The 22,320-nt window shown below is 29.2% G+C and overlaps 2 protein-coding genes across 2 annotated transcripts; one reads left to right on the forward strand and one right to left on the reverse strand.

Moving 5' to 3' along the window:
* Positions 1-4,495: 4,495 nt before the first annotated feature.
* LOC103311971 (zinc finger MYM-type protein 6-like) lies at positions 4,496-5,023 on the reverse strand. Its single transcript, XM_008191894.1, has one exon. The coding sequence runs from the start codon at positions 5,021-5,023 to the stop codon at positions 4,496-4,498; it is 528 nt and encodes a 175-aa protein (XP_008190116.1).
* A 14,366-nt stretch (positions 5,024-19,389) lies between these two features.
* Positions 19,390-22,105, forward strand: LOC103311970. The gene is made up of 7 exons (XM_029492100.1): positions 19,390-19,494; positions 19,569-19,824; positions 20,736-20,824; positions 20,990-21,199; positions 21,356-21,554; positions 21,684-21,836; positions 21,921-22,105. The coding sequence occupies exons 1-7, from the start codon at positions 19,390-19,392 to the stop codon at positions 22,103-22,105; spliced, it is 1,197 nt and encodes a 398-aa protein (XP_029347960.1).
* The last annotated feature ends 215 nt before the right edge of the window (positions 22,106-22,320 follow it).

Raw genomic sequence — 22,320 nt, forward strand, 5'->3', positions numbered from 1 at the left:
TACACTTATAAAAACACTTCGACTGGGCTAGTGATTGTGTATCTGGGTATCTGGGCCCATAACCTGTTGAAAGTGCAGCTTGATAGACTAACTGTTTTAGCATTAATATAAATGAATAACACGACAATATGATTATGTATGAGTATAATATATAATAACGTACAACTGGACAATTTAACGTGACTGTACACACACACCGTATATGCACTGTACGACGGTGGCTGTGCAAGTGATTCTTACATACTTCGAAGGCCCGATATATATGCACAACCGAGGTCATGTTACATCCGTATAGAGAGTGAGTCTTACGCTCGTATAACTAGATACTAAATTGTACACACGTGTCAAGGCTGACTACTAATATTAATTGTACATTTCAACAATATTATTATTATAGAAGTAAAATACAAAAAAAAAATTACAAAAATCAAAACAATAATTGTGTTAAAAGGGTAAAGTTAATATTTTATATACAGTAGAAACCGCTTATTAGAAACACTTTGGGACCAAAGTGAAATGTGTCAATTAACCGATTGTTTCTAATAAGCGATTTAAATATCCTAATATACGGGCGATCCGTCCTGGTACATTTTGTTTCAATAACGCGATTGTATCAATAATCCGTGTTTCTAATAAGCGGCTTCTACCACTAATAATGGTTTTGATCTGCAGGTACTATAGCATGGTATTATGTGTTGTTCCCGATGTTTGTTATATATTTTGTAAAATTTAAATTTACCTTAATTGAGTTTCACACAAGGTCAATTGAATATGAATTATTGTTTGAATAAAGGTTTAATCAGCATTATGTTATTAATGCTACATCAGTATTTAGTGTTAAACACTTCTTGAGTATACCATTTCATTTCATTTCACCTTTATACAACATTCCGTAAAGATTAAATTGGTCCCAATTGCATCTAAAATCTACCTTTAAATAAGGTACAATATTAAGAAACGTGCCTTTATTAAACCTTAAAACAGTATTGGTATGCTATGTGGGCTAGTATACTATCAAAACTTACACCTTTCTCCTCCAAATTACCATTTTTCGTTTTTAATAAAGTCTGTAAAAAAAAATATTAAATCTATATAATTTTGTGAAGCTAAAAGTCTCTTTTAGTATAATACTAAAACTTACAACTTCTTCCTCCAAAATACCATTTTTCGTTTTTATGTAGTCTGTAAAAAAAAAATTATTAAATCTATATAATCTGTATAATTATGTGAAGCTAGAAGTCTCTTTTAGTATACTATTAAAACTTAAAACTTCCCCCTCCAAAATCTCATTTTTTGTTTTTAATATAGCTTGTAAAAAATTTAATTAAATCTATGTAATACATTTTATATTACTCAATAGGTATTGTATTAGTATTTAAATAACTCTTAAAAACATACACATTTTTCTGTTAATGCCTTCTCGTTAACTTTTAATGTCATCTAATTAATAATAATATTAGGTATGTTTAGTTTCTTTTTGTAAATATTATATTGTAATAAAATAATAATCAGTTGGTATTAAGTTATTTATTATTTAATCAGTTACTTACAATTTCATAGGATAATGTTTTTTTCTCTCCTTCAATTTTTATTAGCTCTTCAGCATTATATTTGACTTTCATTTTTTTTTTTTTTTTAAGTCATGTTGTAAACTGTGATATTGCTGTAATGTAATTATGTAAGTAGTTTACAAGGTATTTATTAAAACTGCTAATGTTATTAATTATTATACTGGGTGATTCTTTTATCAAACAACACTCATTATTTTAAAAAGTGTACATTTTTTTAAAAATATTTTTTATCCTTATAATTTTTTAAGGTTTTTACTTTTTTGAATGACAACATAGGGTTTTAATTTTATATTCCAAAGCAGAATATTTTTCTTAGTATTTTGAAACATAAAAATCAAATTTGGGGCAAGTAGTTTATGAGTTATAAATATTTAAAGTTTAGATGAGCGGAGAAGTGGACAAACATTTCGCGGGTAACCCCGTACCACTCCACTCCTCTCATCTAAACTTTGAATATATATAACTCATAAACTACTTGCCCCAAATTCGATTTTTATGTTTCAAAATTCTAAGAAAAATATTCTGCTTTGGAATATAAAATTAAAACCCTATGTTGTCATTCAAAAAAGTAAAAAACTTAAAAAATTATAAGGCTCAAAAATATTTAAAAATATAATTTTTTAAGAAAAACGTTGTTATAAGTGACTTGAAACTATACAGGGTGATTTTTTTATCGTTGAACACTCATTATTTCAAATAGTATTGACTTTTTTTAAAAAATTTTTTTTTTTAATTTTTAGATTCATACTTTTCTACAATTGTATAACATTCAAATTTTTTTACCCTTATATTTATTAGGTAAACCACTATCAACTTTTAATTTTTAAATGGCAACCCATACAAAAATTGTTATAAACTAACAGAGCTATTATTTTTATGAATTATCACGTTCAAATTTTCATTTTTCGTTAATCCATTGGCGAGTTATAGTTGCCTAAAGTTGGGTGGTTTTAAAAGGTTTTACTACATAATCAGCACCGTCGGAACAAGGATTTTTATTTGTAAAGACCACTGCAGTGGCGTAGCGAACCATGTTTTTCAGAAGCAATTGCTTCTGGTTTCTGAGGGGGTGGTGGTACCTGATCCGTGGATGAGTCATGAGTGAGTGGTTAATGTACATATTTATGTTGATATTTATGATATTAATGTTGTATATTTTGTAATCCAAGTATAAACGTATGACGTGTAGTTAAGGGGGTTGGACGGGCTCTGTTTCTAAGGACTAAGGAGTAAACGATAGGCAATTAGTTTATCAGTGAAATCTCGTAGTGCAGTCTGCTGTTGTGTTCAGTGGCGTGTTGAACTCATTTTTGATGAGGAGCAAAAATGTACGCAAGGTACCCACCCCCCCCCCACCCCATAACAAAAATTCCTCCACAACAAAAAATACAATTTTTACAAAATATCCGTAATATTTATAGATTTGTATAATGGGATGTAACTACTTAATTGGTTAGTTGCACTCATAAATTATCTTGTATCTTGATTTGAGTTATCATTGGCGAGTATAGATATTAGTTAGCACCAATTGTAACTAGTCTAATGAACAAGCATGCAAGTGCATCAAATTTTTATTATCACATTAAAAAATCTAATATTATAATATTATAATATCATTAATATTATGTTTTATATATTTTGAATAAGTAAAAAGAAGTTATAATAACAAATAACTAGGTATAAGAATTTTTATGTTTTGTACAGATTGTTGCGAATACTTCAGAATATAAATTTAAAAAAAAAGAATACTATGACAAAAACAATTTTTTTATTTAAATAATAAAGATTTTTGTAATAATGTTGATGTTGATGCATATTTATCTAATGCCTCTTCTAAATCAATTGGAATACCCTTTTCACATGACAGTAAAATTAAACTTTCCAAGCGGGTTTGATGCATGGTAGATCTCAATCTGGTTTTAATTAATTTAAGTTTAGAGAAAGATCGCTCATTTGACACTGAAGTGGATGGAATGGTACACAAATATTTATAAGCTGTATATAAATTGGGGAATGCTGAAATCAAGTTGTAAGAATTTAAAAGTTTCAATATTTGTAGAGAATTGAGTTTGGTTTTATCAGTTGTACTGTCTTCATTTTCAGAATCTTCAGATGAAGTACTATTCTCACTATCATTACAGGATTGGGTTGATTCGAATCTTATAGTATTTGATTGTTCCAGTGTCATGCCTTTCTGAAGTTTCATTATACATGAAAAAAATGAAAAATATTCATTTTTTAATTCATTAAGTTTAAGATTAGGTATCCATTTCACTAGTGAATAAAATGAATTATTTGGCACTATCAATCCTTTATGGACATTTAATATACGATCAAACGATAAGAGAGATAAATCATATAATATTGTCCGAGAACCTTCAAATCTACTATTTATTGATGATAAAATTTGATCTACAATGACAAAATACACCTCTGTTCTAAACTTATCATCTGGTTTTGTAACACATTGATCGGATGTATTTTCCCCTGGCATTCTTTTTTTGCGTCGAACACGTTCTTGAGGAAAATCAATTTCAGTAAGGCCTTTACTTATAGCGAATTGTTTAGCTTCCATCAATAAATCATCTGCACATTGAACTGTTCTAATATTTTTAATTTTTTTATTAGTCAAATCAACAATACATAGTGCCTGAATAAAGTCAATAGATGGGGATTGAAGGTATTTTGATAAAGGCGTTGTAAATGCAATAATTTTTTTCACTAACAGAAGATTTGTAACAAATTTAAAAGATGATAAGATTTCTAACAAGTTTTTAGCTGTAGATGAACAATCACGATCCATAGATTTTGACAATATTTCTAAAGTGTTCATTACAGCATCATATTTGTTTTCAATAACTGAAATCGCTTTATCATGTGATGTCCAACGGGTCGAAGAAAAGTTTTTTATTCTGAGAACTCTATCATTTGGACAACATTTTTTTTTGTTCTTCTAAAAAAATCGCTGTTCGTTTTCTTGCTCTCATAAAAGAAATGAGTACTTGCATATCTCCAAAAAAATTTCTTATACTAATGCATCTGTCACATGTATCAACTACAACCAAATTCAGAACATGTGAAAAACACCAAACATACAAAGTACGAGGATTTTTTTCTTGTACATATGAACGAAGACCTGAATACTGTCCCTGCATAGACGCGGCTCCATCATATGTTTGTGCGCATAAGTTATTTATCCAGTCTAAATCATATTTAACGCAAATATTGCATAGTAAATCAAACATACCTTTGCCAGTTGCATCATTTGTAGATTCTATAGCCACAAGTCTTTCTTTAACTTCACCAAATTCATCCACAAACCGCAAAATCAGAGAAAACTGTTCTATATTAGAAACATCAGTTGTGGTGTCAATCATAATTGAGAAGATGCCAGCTTTTTTCACTTTTTTTAATATTTGAGAACGAACGATATCACTCATAACTAAAAGCATTGTGTTTTGACTGTTATTAGATAAAAAAGTCAATCGATTTTTTTTTCTCGGCAAATTCAAGTGTAGCGATATGAGAAGAAAGTAATGCATTATGTTTAGCAAAAAGCTTAATTAATTCAAGAACATTTCCCTGATTTTTAGATAGCCAAGATTCATCATGACCTCTAAAAGATGAATTTTGACGAGCGAGATATAGTAACACTTCTAATATTACTTTTACAATCTCTCTATTTTCAGCAACTTTGGTATTAGAGTTTTGTAAAGATTTTAAATCTACTCTTTGATTACTCAAATACATTACTTTTCTAACCTCTGACTGCAAATGGTTTGGTGATGATTCATGATTATCAAGTTTAAAAGAAATATGTCTCCAGTCGTTTGAACCACACCTAGCAAGTTGGTTAGATTTTCCATCTGTTGTGCCAAATTGTTTGCACACCATGCAATAAAGTTTATCCTCCGTTGGAGAATAAGATAACCATTTACGTCTAATAAACTCTCCAGTTGCAATCTTTTTAAAATAATGTTGCTCATGGAATGACCTCGAATGTTTTCCTTGTTTTCTTAAAGGAAATATACCGTTTTTTTAACTCGGTTGGTTGTGGTTGACATGGTTCTTGATGTGCAATTTGTGAAAAACGTTCAATTGAAATATTTGAACATAAAAGTAAAGCTGGATCATAAGGAAATGTTTCATATTGGTTTGATATTTTATCTAAACCTTCTACTAGGGTCAGTGTATTATCTGCAATGTAATCATTGCACGCTAAACAGAAAATTAAACAAAACAAATTAGATACGTCCCCCATCAATTCCAAATTATACTAAAATATACACATTACATTATTATTTTTTATAAAGTATTAAATAGAATTTAAAACTTCAATTTAAGTTTTTTTTTTTTTACATATTTAAAACATTAAAGTTTAGTTTATTCAAATTGTTATTTTAATAACAATAAATTATTTATTTTATAATAGTAGGATAATGATTACAAAAATGCTCGCTTTTAAGTTTTTACACTAAATCATAATGTAACTAATTATTTGTTTTTATTTTGTAAAATCATATTTAAGTGAATTTAAGTTATATCAAATTAATATTTTCATATTTTACTATTTCACCGTTTTTAAAATATAAAAATATAATTTAAAATACTCATGAGTCACCTAAAAAGGACTTAGGGCCGTTTAGTAGGTGACTGCACCAGATTCGACAGGTCGTGGATTATTTGAAGTATTTTGCAATATCACTGAGAAGTATGGAATTGACTGGAAAAAAAGATTATGTGCTCAGGCTTATGATGGTGCGGCATCAATGCAGGGTAAATATTCAGGGTTGAAAACGTTCATACAGAATGAAAATCCCAATGCATTGTATGTTTGGTGTTCTGCACATTTGCTAAATTTGGTAATAGTTGACACTTGCGATTGTTGCATAGTAACCAAAGTTTTTTTGGAGATATTAGAGCATTGGTTGAATTTATGCGAGCAAGGAAGAGGACTGCTAGTTTTATTGAGTGGCAACAACAATTGTATCAAAATCAACGTATAAGACGCTTAAAACGTTTTTCAAACACTAGATGGACTTCTCACGACAGAATGATTGTGGTAGTTTATGAAAAATATGCAGCCCTACTAAAAGCACTAAATTCTATCGCTTCTGCAAATGATTCTGACGGGGATACTTCTTCAATTGCCCAGAGTTTAATTTTGAGAATTTCTTCTTTTAACTTCGTATCTACCATGGTTTTTATAAGACAAATATTTTCAGTAACTACTCCAGTGTCAAATTATCTCCAGTCAAAATTAATTGATTTTATACAAGCTATAAAATTGGTTGATATTGCAAAAAAACGATTAGAAGACTTAGACTTGACAATAATGCACTTGAAAAAATATTAAATGAAGCCAAACAATTTGCATTTGATCATAAATTATTAGAACAAGACTTCAAAGAAAAAAGGATCAGAAAAAAAAAGTTATGCCTGGGGAGCTATCAGGTGATGACATTTCTCCATCAAGTATAGACATTTTTAGACGGGATGTATATTATAAAGTATTAGATATAATTATAAATTCACTTGATTCTAGATTTAAGGACTCTCGTGAGGTTATGATAGATTTAAGCATCCTGTCTCCAGAACGTTTAATGTCATACAGACAATGTGGTGGTAAAAGTTTACCTGATGATGCATTTCAAAGTGTATAAAAATGGATTAAAAATATTGATTTAAATAAACTTAAAGTAGAATATTTAACTTTTAGTAGTAGCTTAAATGAACTAATTGATGGATTACGACCAAAGCAACTGCACAATATTACAAGCACTTTAAATACCCATGAAGAAGAAAATGATTCTGAAAATACTTATTCTGAAAATAGTGAAAGCGAAGATAAAGAAAGTAAGAATGAAAATGTGAACGTTGAAAAAATACTTCATATATTGTCAAGCCATGATTTAATAACAGCATTTCCAAATGTATATACTGCATATAAATCACTTGGAACTATTCCTGCGTCATCAGCATCAGCTGAACGTAGTTTTTCAAAGGTAATATACAATTTTTAAGCAATTTTTCTACAAAATTACATTCTTGGTAGTGTTTTAAGTTTTAACTTATATTTTACATTTTTATATTATTTCAAGGTGAAACTTATAAAAACACGTCTTAGATCTACAGTTGGCCAGAATAGACTTGAAAGTTTAGTACTTTTAAGTACTGAAAAAGATATAGCTATCGATTACAATGAGGCCATTAATAGTTTTGCATTGACATCCGATCTCTTGACAAAAGAATTAATGTTCAATTAATTAAAAAGTTCCTAAGTAAAATGTGTTATAGTTGGTTTAGTAATTTTGTATGTAATAAACACCAAGTTTGATGATTATTTATATTTTTATTTCTATGAAGAATAGGTGAGTCGTGAGTAGTAAGTATAATGTAAGAAATTAGAGTGTTTGTTAAATATTTATAAACAATTGTTTGATACTTTCATATAAATAACACACGTAGGTACATTCAATTTTTTTTAGTTTTCAATAAATTTTATGTTTTTAATATGTATAGTTGAATTATTATATTTTAACATTACAATGGTTACAAGTAAGCACAGAAATTAAACATATATCATTTTATTATTTTTGTGAATTAATAATAATTATAGACATAACACCTTATTAAACCTATATACAGCTATGAGTATCGTTACTACTCACAGCTACAAATTTTAACTTAGGGGGAAGCTGGAAAATATATATTTGTATTTTAATAATTTAATTGGTTTCTTAGTTGATATTTGTACGACTTTTTTTTGAGGGGGGGGAGGGGATACAACTTTATTTTGGATGCTACCCCACCCCCCTATTTGAGCATATGAGTATCGTATTCATCAGTTGGAACTTGGAGTAGGGTGGGTGGGGTAGGTCATAAGTAATTTGTTCGCTTCCATATGATTTAATATTCGCTACGCCACTGGAGGACACCCCCCCCCCCCACCAAAAAAAATACGCTACTATTCACAATTATATCCATTAGGTACTCATAACGCGTACTCATCAACAACAAACCGTGGTACTATCATAGATATATAATAGTATACTTAAGAAGTTTCAAGTACCCACAAATAATATTATACAATCACAAAAAAATAACTAAAATAGTTATTCCAGGTTTTTAATATGTAATTTCGTCCAAATTTTAACTTAAAATGACTATAAAAATAAACTGTGCTTATGTATTTTTTTAGATTTTTTGGTAACAGAATTGGTGGAATCTTGTTTGAAATTTTCAATCTTTAGGTATAAAAGTTGAATATTTTATATATTTTTAACTACGAAATAAGTATTCAATTTTAAATTTAATAAATTTTGTCAAAATTCGATCATTAAATGCTTATAAAAAAAATTGTGCCTATCCATTTTTAATATTTTTCAACTACTTTTTTAACAGTATATCAGGAGCCTTGTATTAAATTTTTACACTTTTTGACCCAACAGATAAAACTTTATTGATAATTATAGAAAAAAAAACTATAAAAATTGAAAACTGACTATGTCCGTAAAGAGCTTAAAAAAGAGTCAAATTATTTTCAAAATTTGATCGTTTGTAGAAAATGCTAATATGTTTATATTAAATTCAGCGAAATTTTAAAGTATCGTCAGTCATTTCTTTTTTAATTACAACAAAATAAGAAAATTGTTACGTGAGAAATCGAGTGAATATCAAATGTTGCAAAAATATGAATTTCAAACGCTCATAAAAATTTAACTTGACTTGCTTGTAGACATTTTATTTTTTAAAAAGTAGACGAACTTATGAGAAATCTTGTATTACATTTTCAAATCTAAGATTTAAAAAGAAAATTTTTCATGAATTTCTAACTAAAAATAATTTGCAAATTTTCGTCATTTTTACGTATTTTGTCAATATTTGAACTTAGATGCTTATAAAAAAAAATTGTGACTATGGATTTTATATTTTTTTCATCTGCCTTTGAAACAATATAATAGGAACCTTCTATTACATTTTCAAGCTTTTTTAACCAACAAATAACATTTTATTGATATTCATAGAAAAAAAAAACTAAATAATATGGAAACTGAAAATGTCCGTAAACAGCTCAAAATAAGTCAAAATATTTGGAAAATGTTATGGTGTATAAAAAATGCTAATATAAACATTCAGTCAAAATTTTATGCACCTACGGTCATTTGTTTTAGAGTTGTACTAAAAACCAAAATTGATTTCTCGAAAACAGATTTTGCGTAAAAACTACCGTTTTTCCTTAATTTTTCTTTTGTTTTTCACGGTGCTTTTGAAATATACTAGGAAAATTTTTACTTTTGACTCCCCAAAGTACCAATTAGATTCACTTTCCTATCAGAAAAGGTACTGTTGAAGAATATCCAAGCACTTTTACTGTCCTAAAAGGTGATGACAGACACAAAACAAAATAAAAAAAGCACACATCATTGTAAAATTAATACGTTCATCGTTTCACTCAGAATCTAAAATAATATCATTTTTAAACACGATGATTTATAATTTTGAAAAAAAAATAAACAAAAAACATTAGAGGTGTGAGATATATGATAAACGATATATTTGATATATAATTAAAGAGTTCTTTAAAATTTTGAAACATTTATGCTGAAAAATAATTAATAAGTAATACAAAGGAAAATAGGAAAATTGCTCGCAATGTGGCAAAAAAACAGAAACAATAATATCTATAAAAAAAAGGTGCTCAATGTGGCCCAAAAACAGGAATAATAATTTTAACAAAAAAAAATGTGCACAATGTGGCAGAATAAATTACAATAAACAATAATGTTAACAAAAATTAAAAATTAAAAGTGGCAGAATAAATTATAATGAATTAAAATTGTAAAAAATAAAAATTCATCAGTCAAGATGAGGCGAGGTGGGGGGGTACGTGATGATGAGTGGGTGGTGCAGATGGTCATCTCTACATCGTTCTTGCGGCCGGTCCTGAGGGGGGACAAGAGTCGCGTGCGCGTTTCCTCGAGGACTCGAAGACGACCACGGAAGCGGGCGGAACCCGACCACGATGGCTGCGAGGGCAACGATGACGGTTGGCGACGGTTGGGTAGTGCGCTATAGATATTGTGCTGCAGAAGACGACTGTGACCGAAGCTTGTCGAAGCGAGCGACGAAGACTATAATATTATTATTATTATATGGTTCCTATAGCCACCGTATATATAATAATAATTAAAGTCGTCGTCACTCGCCCGATGTGTGCTCTGCGATTTCCGTCTCCACCGTCGCGAGTCGTCTTCGCAGTGTAACGCTGCACCAGTCATTCCGCCAGTGGTACCTCTGATACAACTAGCCAGCTCCGGCGTCGTGTCGTCGTCGTCATCGCTCTCGGACCGAAGCATTCGGGACCCGCCACGCCTCCAGGGGATCTACAGACGTCCGCGATCCCGTGGCCCTGCCGCCGGTGGCCGGAGAACGTGTGTCGGTGACTTACCGCCGATCACCCTAAAAGTGCACTTTCACGTACCTTATACTTCGACCCCACATCGCTTCGCCTTGACTGCTGCCCTCGACCGAGGTGTCGGCGGGTTCTGAGGACGCTTTCCCATCGTTATTAGCAACCCAGGCTAGGTAGGGGAGAGGTTGAAAACTTGGTGAACATTACTCTAAGTCTACGAAGGCTTGACAGAAGCAAACTCTGCGTGCGACGTTCACCAACGACTTCCAAACGAACCGTTTGGTCCTCTTCCAGGCAGACCTCCTCCGCAGACCAACAGTTGACTGTGGTACCGCGGTATTCCGGGACTTCCGCAGGTACCGGCGAGACCGTCTTCACGCTGCCGTACACCGGTGACCGGATTTGCAGTTCGGGAGACGACCGGAAATGTTTGCTTCACCGAACCGGTAGCTGTTGCAGGACAGCCGCGACGGTGATCCTGCGATCGACGGCCAGGTCCAGAGCGTCAATCAACGAGGTTTCCCCGAGTGTGTCCGTATTCGATGTCACACGAAAAGGCGCAGCAGGCCCTGATGATGGTCCTCCTCCAATCATAGGCTGCACGTCTTGCTGCAGATATATGGATGAGTCAATACTCAATTCCGTCGAGGACCGGGTACTTTCCTCTGCAGCGTGTCCATGGTGCAGTATCGGTGAACCGACCTCAGCCGTGATCTTAAGATTCACTGCCAAATCCAGAATGTCGACTATGGATCGACCCTCGTTATTGGCATACATTTGTTGAAATTGTTCAGCTTCCACTGTGGCGTCCATATCTGTATTATACGATATGATAAACCGCGGAATGCGAACAGAAAGCTATGAACAGGTCGATATCTAAACTTTTAATGACGGGTTTCAAAAAATTATTTATTTACTATAATAAATAAACAGCTATGTTGTACGTTTTTATACCTTACGCAAGGTGACAAAAATTATTAAACTATAAGATATATCAATAGACTCATAAATTGATTATCTATATATATAAAAGTAAGTGGCGGTTTCTATTATCCTATGATCTCGAAAACTACCAGACTGATTGACTTGAAATTCAACATAGATATTCAGCTACATCTGAGGAAGGTCAGAACCGACATGAAAACCCCACTCGATGTCTTTCTCGGTCACCAGGTCGAGACGAGTTCATGTATATATTCACAAGGTCTCACAAGGTTTAATGTATATTTTATAATTATTATGTTTCTATGGAAACTGTTTGTTTATAAGCCACTACGAGCAAAATAAAAAATACAAAAATGAAAAGAAGATATGATAAGAACGATATCGAAGAACAAAAAAATAAGATTAATATAGGAAATGATAATGAATGATTATTGCAGAATAAGAGAAGTATCAAAAACAAAATTTTTTGTTGTTTTTATTTAGTTTATGGTTTTCTTTGGTATGGTGGATTATTTAAACGGGTATATGAGGTATACCATCAGAAAAGGCTTGAATTAAGTTTTCCAATAGTGTATTATATTATTTATAAAAATTATATAATAATCTGTATCATTTTAATGCTTGAGGATATACGATGTTTTTTGTTTTTCCATTCGGACAACAAATGTAGAGATTTTTCGGGTCACCAAACAAAAATATAAAATATCCAGACTGACAAACCGTCTCCGCTCAGAATCGTTTTTCTTATACAATGATATTATATCATTTAATTCAAGTCTAATACAACCATTATACAATGACCCACTTGTAATCTACTGTACAGCAGAGCGACATCCACTTACCTGCTTTTTTTAGCTTGTTTTATATTATATTATATGTTTGATAAAAATTAAAAGTTAAGGCTGTCGAAGTGAACCATTTTGAAGGGGTTGGATTTAGGAAATATTGTACATCCATATTTAGTACTATTGGCTAATTATCTATGTGTGTAGTGACTGATCATTAGTGTGTGCCAGTTCCCCGAACGCTTTAGGTAATTTAAGATAAACGACGGCTAAGATTCTTGAACCCCAGTAAAGTACATACGCGCAGTCACGTCACTATATTTTGTGATAAAAAAATTTTCAACTCACAAAACTCCCAAAAAGTGGAAGGCAAATTCACCCAGTACCAAAAGCCCTTTTGGCTATTTTAATTTTGAAATCATATATTTGAATTCCTTAATCTCTTTTCTAGATTATGTAGGAAGTGGATCTATGATCTGTAGTATTGTTTAATTAGTAATATAGTACCAGAGTAATTTTCTTTTTTATTTCAAAATTCACTTTTACTTTTGAATTACTAAAAAAAAAAATCGCTTCCAACAAAACACACAAAATTGTTATGTTTCTTTCGAAATTAAAATTGGATTTCTGGAAGTATATTCTTTTCCGCTTATTGATCTAATTGCACGAAAAAACTACCAGCTTTCAACAGTCCTAATATAGTCTTGTATTTTTGTTAGTTAATTTTAATAATATTCAAACCAAAAATGGAATGTTTTGTTTACAACACATTTTGATATAATGATAATAATATTGATGAATACATTAACCTTTGGTTTACAATAACATTAATACATTGTTGTATTAAAATATATCCAATGTAGGTACCATACTTGTTAACATAAATATAATATAGTCATAAAACGAGTAGTAGATACACTTTATGAACAAATGGGTCATAATTAGTTATTCTAGAATTTCAAAGGCTAGAGAAAAAAAATTAAGCACTCCCCCCCAACATTTTTTTCTGGCTACGGCACTGGTACAGGTTATCGTAACCCAATTTATTTATGGTTCGTCGCTTTTATATAAAATGTGAAGCAACGTCGAACATTTTTGCTCGAGATTTTTAATGAAACTTCAGGTGTCCCGCCGTCCCACAATGGTCACAAATTGCACCGCTCTTATTGAACTTGTTCACTAATTATATTCAATTTCTGGACTCACGTAGTATAATATAATTTGCCAACGACTTTAAATTATTTATTATAGTTACAACCTGTATAATGATCCGATTTTACTACAAAATAAGTAAATAAATTATGTTTGGTCACATTTTCTCGTATCATTATTGATTATAAATGAACAATAGGTAGCATGTAATATCATGTAGGTATCAAAGCTGGTATGCTATCTTAAGTCAGTTATAGATATTATATTTATTTTCAGCCATCCACCTTATAAGTAGGTACACACTAAATAAAAGTTTAAATTAACGCAAGAAGTGTAATTATTTTAAACAAGTCTTGTCTCGGATAGTTATCTTAATATCTGTTGGAAAACCTAAATTCAACGCTAACTTCAATGACTCATTTTTTTAAAATAAATTTATATTTAGGTACCTTCCTATTCTTCTTCATCTCGTTCACAGGTAAATTTTTTATCTCCATAGTTAATATTTACAAATTATATAAACTACCTTTTTTCTTGTGTATACAAAAATATTTACATTATATAGCTTAAATTAATTATCTAATTACGGGAGAAAATTCAATAGATTGGTATGTTAAGATTAAAATATATTTCACCAAACACCTGTTTTGACTGCGCACTCAATTCAAGTACCTATACTATCAAATTACTTAATCGAGTTTTCCCAAAAGTACTATTTATGTATGATAAGTTTTCTCTGCTCTCGAGAAATAAAAATTTAATAGATTAATTAGTAGTGATTTCCCTGCAAAATCAATACAATATTTGTAATTATTACTATTGATGTTCATCAAATTATTACTTTGCTACGTTATAATTACTGTGTTTGTATATCAATTGATTGTACGTATTGTGTAATTTATAGACGTTGGAAATGAACACTATTTGTAAGAAAGAAATGGAAGAACAAAAATATAAAGTTCATGGAAAAAGAACAGATCAAAATTTAAAATAGAATTCGTTGGTAGGTATACTTTGAATTTTCAGACTTTTGGCTAGTCACTAATCTTCTGTCATACAGAACGGTTAGAATTTTAGTGTATTTGGATCTTTTAAAGAAAATGTCAGCTATTAACACAGAATTGCTTATTTTAGAAGTTAAAAAAATATGAATTATTATATATTCAAGAACACCCGCAGTACAAGGACTACAGACAAAAGGAGCGGATATTCGAAAATGAGATCAGTAAGGCAATGGGAGGGGAAAATGGCAAGTAGTGTCATGTTCAGGGGCGTCATTCGGTGGTACTACCCTAGAAAATATTGAGATAACGCCCCTGGACATGTTACAATAATTGCACTACGATTTTAAATAATAAAATATATAAAAAAAATATTCAGATGTAAATAAAACTATTAAAATATATTTAGATTTTGAGTTAATCTAGTGAAATTTTTATGAAGAATAAACTTAATGCTTATCCTGCAATGTTAAATATAGAACAACGAACTATTTTAAATTCATAATATTCACTTATAATTGTACCTAACCTAACCAATGTAGTACCTAAATTATTTTAAAAGCTATATATAATTAAGAAACCATGATAACATTATATACCTATTCATTAAAATTTAAAAGTATTAACTAAATTAATAAAACAGTTTTATAATGTTGAACATAAAATGAATAGCCGCAGGGCTTGAAACCGTTTTCAAAACCGGTATAAACCGTTTTAAAACCGAAACCGAAACCGAAATCAAAACCGAAACCGGAAAAAATCGGATACCGGTATTAAAGGCAAAACCGAAACCGGAAAAAATTAGATACCGGTATTAAAGTCAAAACCGAAACCGGAAAAAATTAGATACCGGTATTAAAGTCAAAACCGAAACCGAAAAAAATTGGAAACCGGTATTAAATTCAAAACCGTTTTTTTTTTCAATTGACTTTTTTTAAATACGTGAATTCCATTAATACGCATAATTAATGCTCATAATAAAATTGAGATCGTAATTAAAATGTTGATAAGCATTTCATTATTCGTCAAATTATTAGTTACTTTAAGTAATGATAAATTATAGTTAAATAGTTAGTTAAAACTAGCAAATACTATAATATATGACAATAGGGGACAAACAATGATAATTGTATAGACGATACAGCACCCTGAAAATACTCGAATGCGCTATATTTGTATCTTTCAAGTTTCAATCCTAGACCGTTCGTTACTTGCCCAGGGGAATTATCCGTGTGTCGCGATTTTTGGTATTAGTTGTCCCGTATTGTGTTAAGTTTATAACTTATAAGTTATAACTCAATAATAATAGTGTTTGTTATTATAATTTATTATTATATTATAGTTATTTATTGGGCACCACATTACATTTGAAAATAACATTAGATTATTTGACGGAAGACCGCGGCGGCCCGTATATGTCTATTCATATTTTATTGAATAGTATTAAATTTTAAATAGTATAATGATCTAACAATAAATAATAAGATAATCATATAATTACTGAGAGCCAATTATTTACACATGTACAATACCAGGAAAATCTTAAAATAGCACGGGCTTTAAATTGTGTGCGTGATCGTACGCCCATCACGACAATAAATTTATAATAACAACACTAAATATAAAAATATTAAATACCTAATTATTTTATTTTTAAAAATAACCATATTTTTAATTTTTCCCTAGTCTCCCCTCACTGTTTAGAGCATATTTCAATCCGATATTGGATAATGGATATTTATTATTTTCGTACCGTGTATTGACGTTTATTAGTCCGCTTTAGTTTTATAATAATAATTATATTATTTTGTTATTTAATTTTTCATTATTCTGTTTCACCTATTCGTGTTCACTGCTCACTGTAAACAGTGTCGTTCCACACTCTTCAGTTTTCATCATTAGGTTTTGGTTGTTTTTCTTATTAGTGTTGTTCTAATGTGTACTGTATTACGTTTATGTATAACTTGCAAGTTCTAAGTTTATAACCACTAGTCCATCTACGACAACATTTATATATTTCTTTTGATTGGTAAGTATTGTTTAATTTTTATCGTTAAGGTTAACTCTTTCAATTTTTATTTTTATCTAAATGATTTATTTACTAATAGGTAGGTACCTACTTCAAGTACATATGAAATTATGGGTAGAAAGAATGCTAATCCTGTTGGACGTTTGTTTTTCACTTTCAATAAAGAAACAGATGAGTCCACGTGTACTGTTGAAGGATGTGTAAAACGTATTTTAAAAGGTCATCACAGCAATAATCTTGAAACACATATTCGTAGTTTCCATCCTAACGAATATTTAAATTTGAAAGCAGTGAAAAATGATGGTCAAATTAAGCGTCAACATAATAATGATCACAGCTTATTTCCATCAAAGGTAAATATTTATCAATTTAATTAATAATATAGGATATGATTTTATTTTTTCACTTTATACCTATAACATTACCCTAGGTATGTGAATTAAATCTTACAATATAAAAAAACTTAAAAAAATATATTGATACCTATAGCCTTTTTGATAGGTAGGTTACGTGCTATTATTAAAATAATAATAGCCATATTTGAAAGAGCCACATTTCAGTAATTTTCATAGAATATAAAAATATTTTACCAAAAAGTTTTAGCTACCTATGTATTAAAATATAATCAGAGTCGGTTTCTTTGCTTGCAAAATGCTTACTTACATATTTTTTTATAATGTCAACTTAACAAAATTGAAAGCAATTCATAAATTATTAGTTTCTTCATAGTTATGACGGATAATTACATTTTACCCATATTAGGTATACTCATATATTGTGTATTCATGAATCTACAATAAATTGTCAATGTAACTGACTTATTTGGTAGGTATTACTTAGGTATCATTTATAAGGTTTTACTAATTTGTTAAATACAATTTAATATTTAAACAAGATTTTTAAATTTGTTGTCATATCAGATATACGATAGGTAGGGTTTTAATGTTTTTAGGGTTCTGTAGAAAAAAATTGAACCCTTATAGATTCGTCATGTCTGTCTGTCCGTCATGGTCTCACAGCCTCTTTTCTCCGAAACTATGAGAGCTATACTGTTGTAACTTGGTAAGTAGATGTATTCTATGAACTGCATTAAGATTTTCACACAAAAATAGAAAAAAATAAATAAATTTTAGGGGTTGCCCATACTTAGAACTGAAACTCAACAGTTATTTTTCATCCAACCCGTACGGCCATACGTGTGGGGTATCTATGGATAGATCTTAAAAATGATATTGAGGTTTCTAATATAAGAGAATGATAAAATATATGATGTACATTAACATTCAAACTTCAACAAAAATTGGTTTGAACGACATCTAAGAAGTAGTTTTTTTTAATAATTAAAAAAGTAAATAATAATAATAATAGTAATATATATATATATAATATAATATTATATATATATCTATTTTGTCATGTATGTATTTAAAAATGTAATCTTAATCACGGGCTAAGACAGACTAAAATGAGCTATAATGCCATAATGGACTGAGACTTGGTATAAGACTTCTGCTGGACCTGGTGGTGGGCCGACGACTCATTATTTATGTTACTTGCTGCTACAGAACCCTTCATGTTCGAGTCCGACTCGCAGTTGGTCACTTTTTTTTTATTTCGGTATTTTATGTAGCTTAAATTTAATTATATAGGTAGTTATACAATTTAACTCTCCCTATACATTTGTATATATTATAAATTTATAACTAAAGTTTATTCAAAATGTTAACTATTATAACAATGTATACTTTGTTCAAGTTCCAACTACTTTAATCCCTGATTTGTTGTGGACTTGGGTTTAGATATTATGAATAAGAAAATAACTTTTTAAAATTTAATTTTTATCTTAAAAAGTTATTAATTATTGTTGCTAATGTATTTTATATGTTAATAATAAAACAATTTTATATACAGTATAATTATTTTTAGAAATGTGGTCCGTTGGATTCGATGATAAATATTTCAAAGAAGAAATTATATGTAAATGTAGATAAATTTAAACTACTAGAAGCCTGTACCGAAATGGTAACAGTCAACGGCCGGCCTTTGACTATATTTCATGATTCAGGATTTAAAAAAATTTTGGATCCTCTTACAGCAGCAATTGGTGAAGGTATATAGTGTAAATGATTATATTATCATATATTTTTCTATTAATAATTTTAATTTTGAGTTTTGGTTATATCTTTTTAAAAATTTTACAGGGAAAATCTAATTTTTTTTATGCACTTTTTCATTTTAAATACATCATGTAATACAATATATCCATTTATTGTATCAATATATTCAATCATAAATGTATAATATTATAATATTATATATTTATTTGTAACTATTTTTTTATTTAAAATTAGGATTTACAATTAATTCACACAACATTAAAAAACATATATTTTCGGCCTCAAATACAATCATCAGTGAAATTACTAATGATGTCAACAATAAATTAATTAGTTTGAAGATCGATTGTGTTAAACGCCACAACCGTTCTATAATGGGAGTGAATATCCAGTATGTAAAAAATGGTAGAGTTTATTTGGCAACTTTAGCAATGAAAGAAGTTTGTGAACAACACACTGCCGATAATTTAAAAAAATTGGTACATTAAATATTAATTCCATACTTATGTCTACAAATTTTGAGTTACATTTAATTTTTTTTTTAATTTGTTAGCTTCTTGAAGTGCTACAAAAGTATAATATGGTTAAAGAACAAATTTATACAATAACCTGTGATAACGCAGCAAATATGGTGAAGTTAGCTAGAATAATGAATGATCAATGTGAAGAATTAAATGTGATAGAAACCAATGTAAATGAAAATGATTCTGATTCTGATATTGAACTAGAATATGAAAATGGAGAAGGAACATCTTTATCAACAGATGATATTGAGAATGAACTTTTTAATGATGATTTCGAAAATAATGGTAATTTTTAAAAAATCACATTATTACACTTACTTTATAAAATTAAATTTATTGTAAGTATATATTTCTTACATTATAATATACTTATACCATTTATACCTATTTTATATTAGATACAATTATACACAGAAATTTAAAAATAAATATTACCTACCTCTTTAAATCTTTAATAAATGAATTTAAGAAAGAACCAAAATAATTATTAAATTTTAGTTTTATACTTGAGGTATACCACTAAACACTAACCAATAAGAATTGTCTTGCACAAATTGTACATAATATTATCACTATCCTGCTAATAGTCATAGCTCATAGGAACATTTTCAAAACTGAATAGGTGTCTATAGAATATTCTATAAAATTCCCATTAGTTGATTCTAGTTTCAAACTTTCCAACTTTTATAATTAATATTAAATAAGAAATCAATATGGAGTACATATGGATACTATGAGTATAAAAATAAATATATTAAAATTAAGCAAAGATATTAAAACTTAATTAATTATATAATGATTCATTATTAGGTACCTACCTTATTATTATTAATTAATATATTATGTGTATAAATATTACAAAACACATTATATTTTATGTATAATAAATAATAATATATAATAAACGGGTACATGAATAAAGATAAGAATAACCTGAATAATTATTAATATACTTGGGTAGGTTATTGTAATAAGTAAACAATTTAGCTGTATTTGTTCAAATAAAAACGAATGTATATACCTCCAATTTGTAAGCTGTAAACCATTATATTATGAATAATTACTAATTAGTCTCTTAATTACCTAGTAGGTAGTTAAACTAATGAATTTTATATCAAATCACTATATTAAAATAATTATTAAAACCAAGTTGTATTATATTTATTTAAATTTAATTTTATATTTTTTTGTAATAGATAATACAAACAAGGAAGTGGAAGATTTTCAAGAAATTGTAATCAATGCTCTAGAACCTAAATCAATAACATCATGCATACGATGTTCAGTACATTCCTTACAATTGTGTGTTCTGAGTGGTTGAAAAAAATGCACCTATAATCAGTTGTATAACTGAAGCTAGAAAGGTAATTTTAAAATAAAATATTCTTAATACCTGGGTAATTAGTATCTTTAATTTTGATAACATATTAAATATAAATATTTTCTATAGGTTGTAAAAAAGCTCAGAACCCCAAAATATGCTAGTTGGTTAAAAAGAAAACATTTGAAGTATGCTGTCATTGATATAGAGACTAGGTGGAATTCTCTATACAACATGCTCTTCAGACTCTTAGAATTGAAAGAATTTTGTAAGCTGCACAATGGAACAAATCCAGATATCAAACTAAGGGACTGTGAATGGGAGTCAATACAAAGTGTTGTAAGTTTAATAACTAATTAAACTAAATAATAAATAATAATAAACTTCCATGTTTAAAAATACCGAAAACAAAAATACCAAAACTTAGAATTTAAATTTTTATACTGGTGAATTATACTTACCTAATACCTACATTTTTTATCATTTTAAATTTAGGTTAACGCTCTTAATCCTGCAAAGACGGCTACCCTTGCATTACAAAAACAAAATCTCAATTTGGGTGATTTTTATGGTATATGGTTCAAATCTATACATGGATTAAATGCAGATGGTTCAATACTAGCTAAGACCATAAAAATAGGTATGGAGAAAGAACTCAAAGAAAAATATTTGGAAAATACCACATTCTTAGCGGGTATGTGTATTTTATTATATATCCAGAATTTGTACCTTATTAGTTGTATTATACTATTATAGACTATAGTATTATGTATACGTAAACATCAATTTTTCTATTTAATTATTTAATTGTAAACTGTTACAGCAATTTTTATTGATCCCAGATATCAGTGTTTACTGACTCGTGATCAACAAAGTGTAGCTATTAATCGTCTTGTTGAGACTTGGGAAACTTTGCAGTTATTAAAACATAAGAATCCTGAGTTGAATAGCTCCAACTCATCTATTGATGTTGCAGGTAAACTAATATAATTACAGACACAAAGTAGTTGAACATTTTACAATTTAATATAATATTGTAAAATATATTTTTAATTTTTAGTTCATAATGAGGCTGATACAAAGGACCAAAATTCTGAAGATTTTTTTGAAAATTTTCTGTCTTCCCAATCATCTAATCATTCTAATCTATCTCAATCGTCCACTTCCTCAAATCCTACACAAACTATCACAATCATTTTAAATAGTTTAAAAATGTCCAGCGCATTCCTTACAATGATATTGTAATGAAATATTGGGAAAACAATAAAGAAATTCATCCTGAACTGTATGAGTTAGCTTGTGTTCTATTAGCAATTCCAGCAACTCAAGTAAATTTATATACTCATATTAGTATATTTGATGTGAATTTTTAAATTGTACCAAATATTATATTTTCAGGTCAGCGTGGAAAGAAGTTTTTCAGGGCTGAAATTTATCATTTCAGATTTGCGTGCATCTTT

The sequence above is a fragment of the Acyrthosiphon pisum genome, unplaced genomic scaffold (assembly GCF_005508785.2).
Source record: "Acyrthosiphon pisum isolate AL4f unplaced genomic scaffold, pea_aphid_22Mar2018_4r6ur Scaffold_20837;HRSCAF=22278, whole genome shotgun sequence".
NCBI lineage: Eukaryota > Metazoa > Arthropoda > Insecta > Hemiptera > Aphididae > Acyrthosiphon > Acyrthosiphon pisum.

Bases quoted from the DNA above. Each gene is read 5' to 3' on its own strand.
- LOC103311971 (XM_008191894.1), bottom strand. From the start codon at position 5,023: ATGCTTTTAGTTATGAGTGATATCGTTCGTTCTCAAATATTAAAAAAA.
- LOC103311970 (XM_029492100.1), top strand. From the start codon at position 19,390: ATGGGAGTGAATATCCAGTATGTAAAAAATGGTAGAGTTTATTTGGCA. The intron at 21,200-21,355 runs GTAAGTTTAATA...TTTTAAATTTAG, and splicing joins GGGAGTCAATACAAAGTGTT to GTTAACGCTCTTAATCCTGC. The intron at 21,555-21,683 runs GTATGTGTATTT...AAACTGTTACAG, and splicing joins AAATACCACATTCTTAGCGG to CAATTTTTATTGATCCCAGA.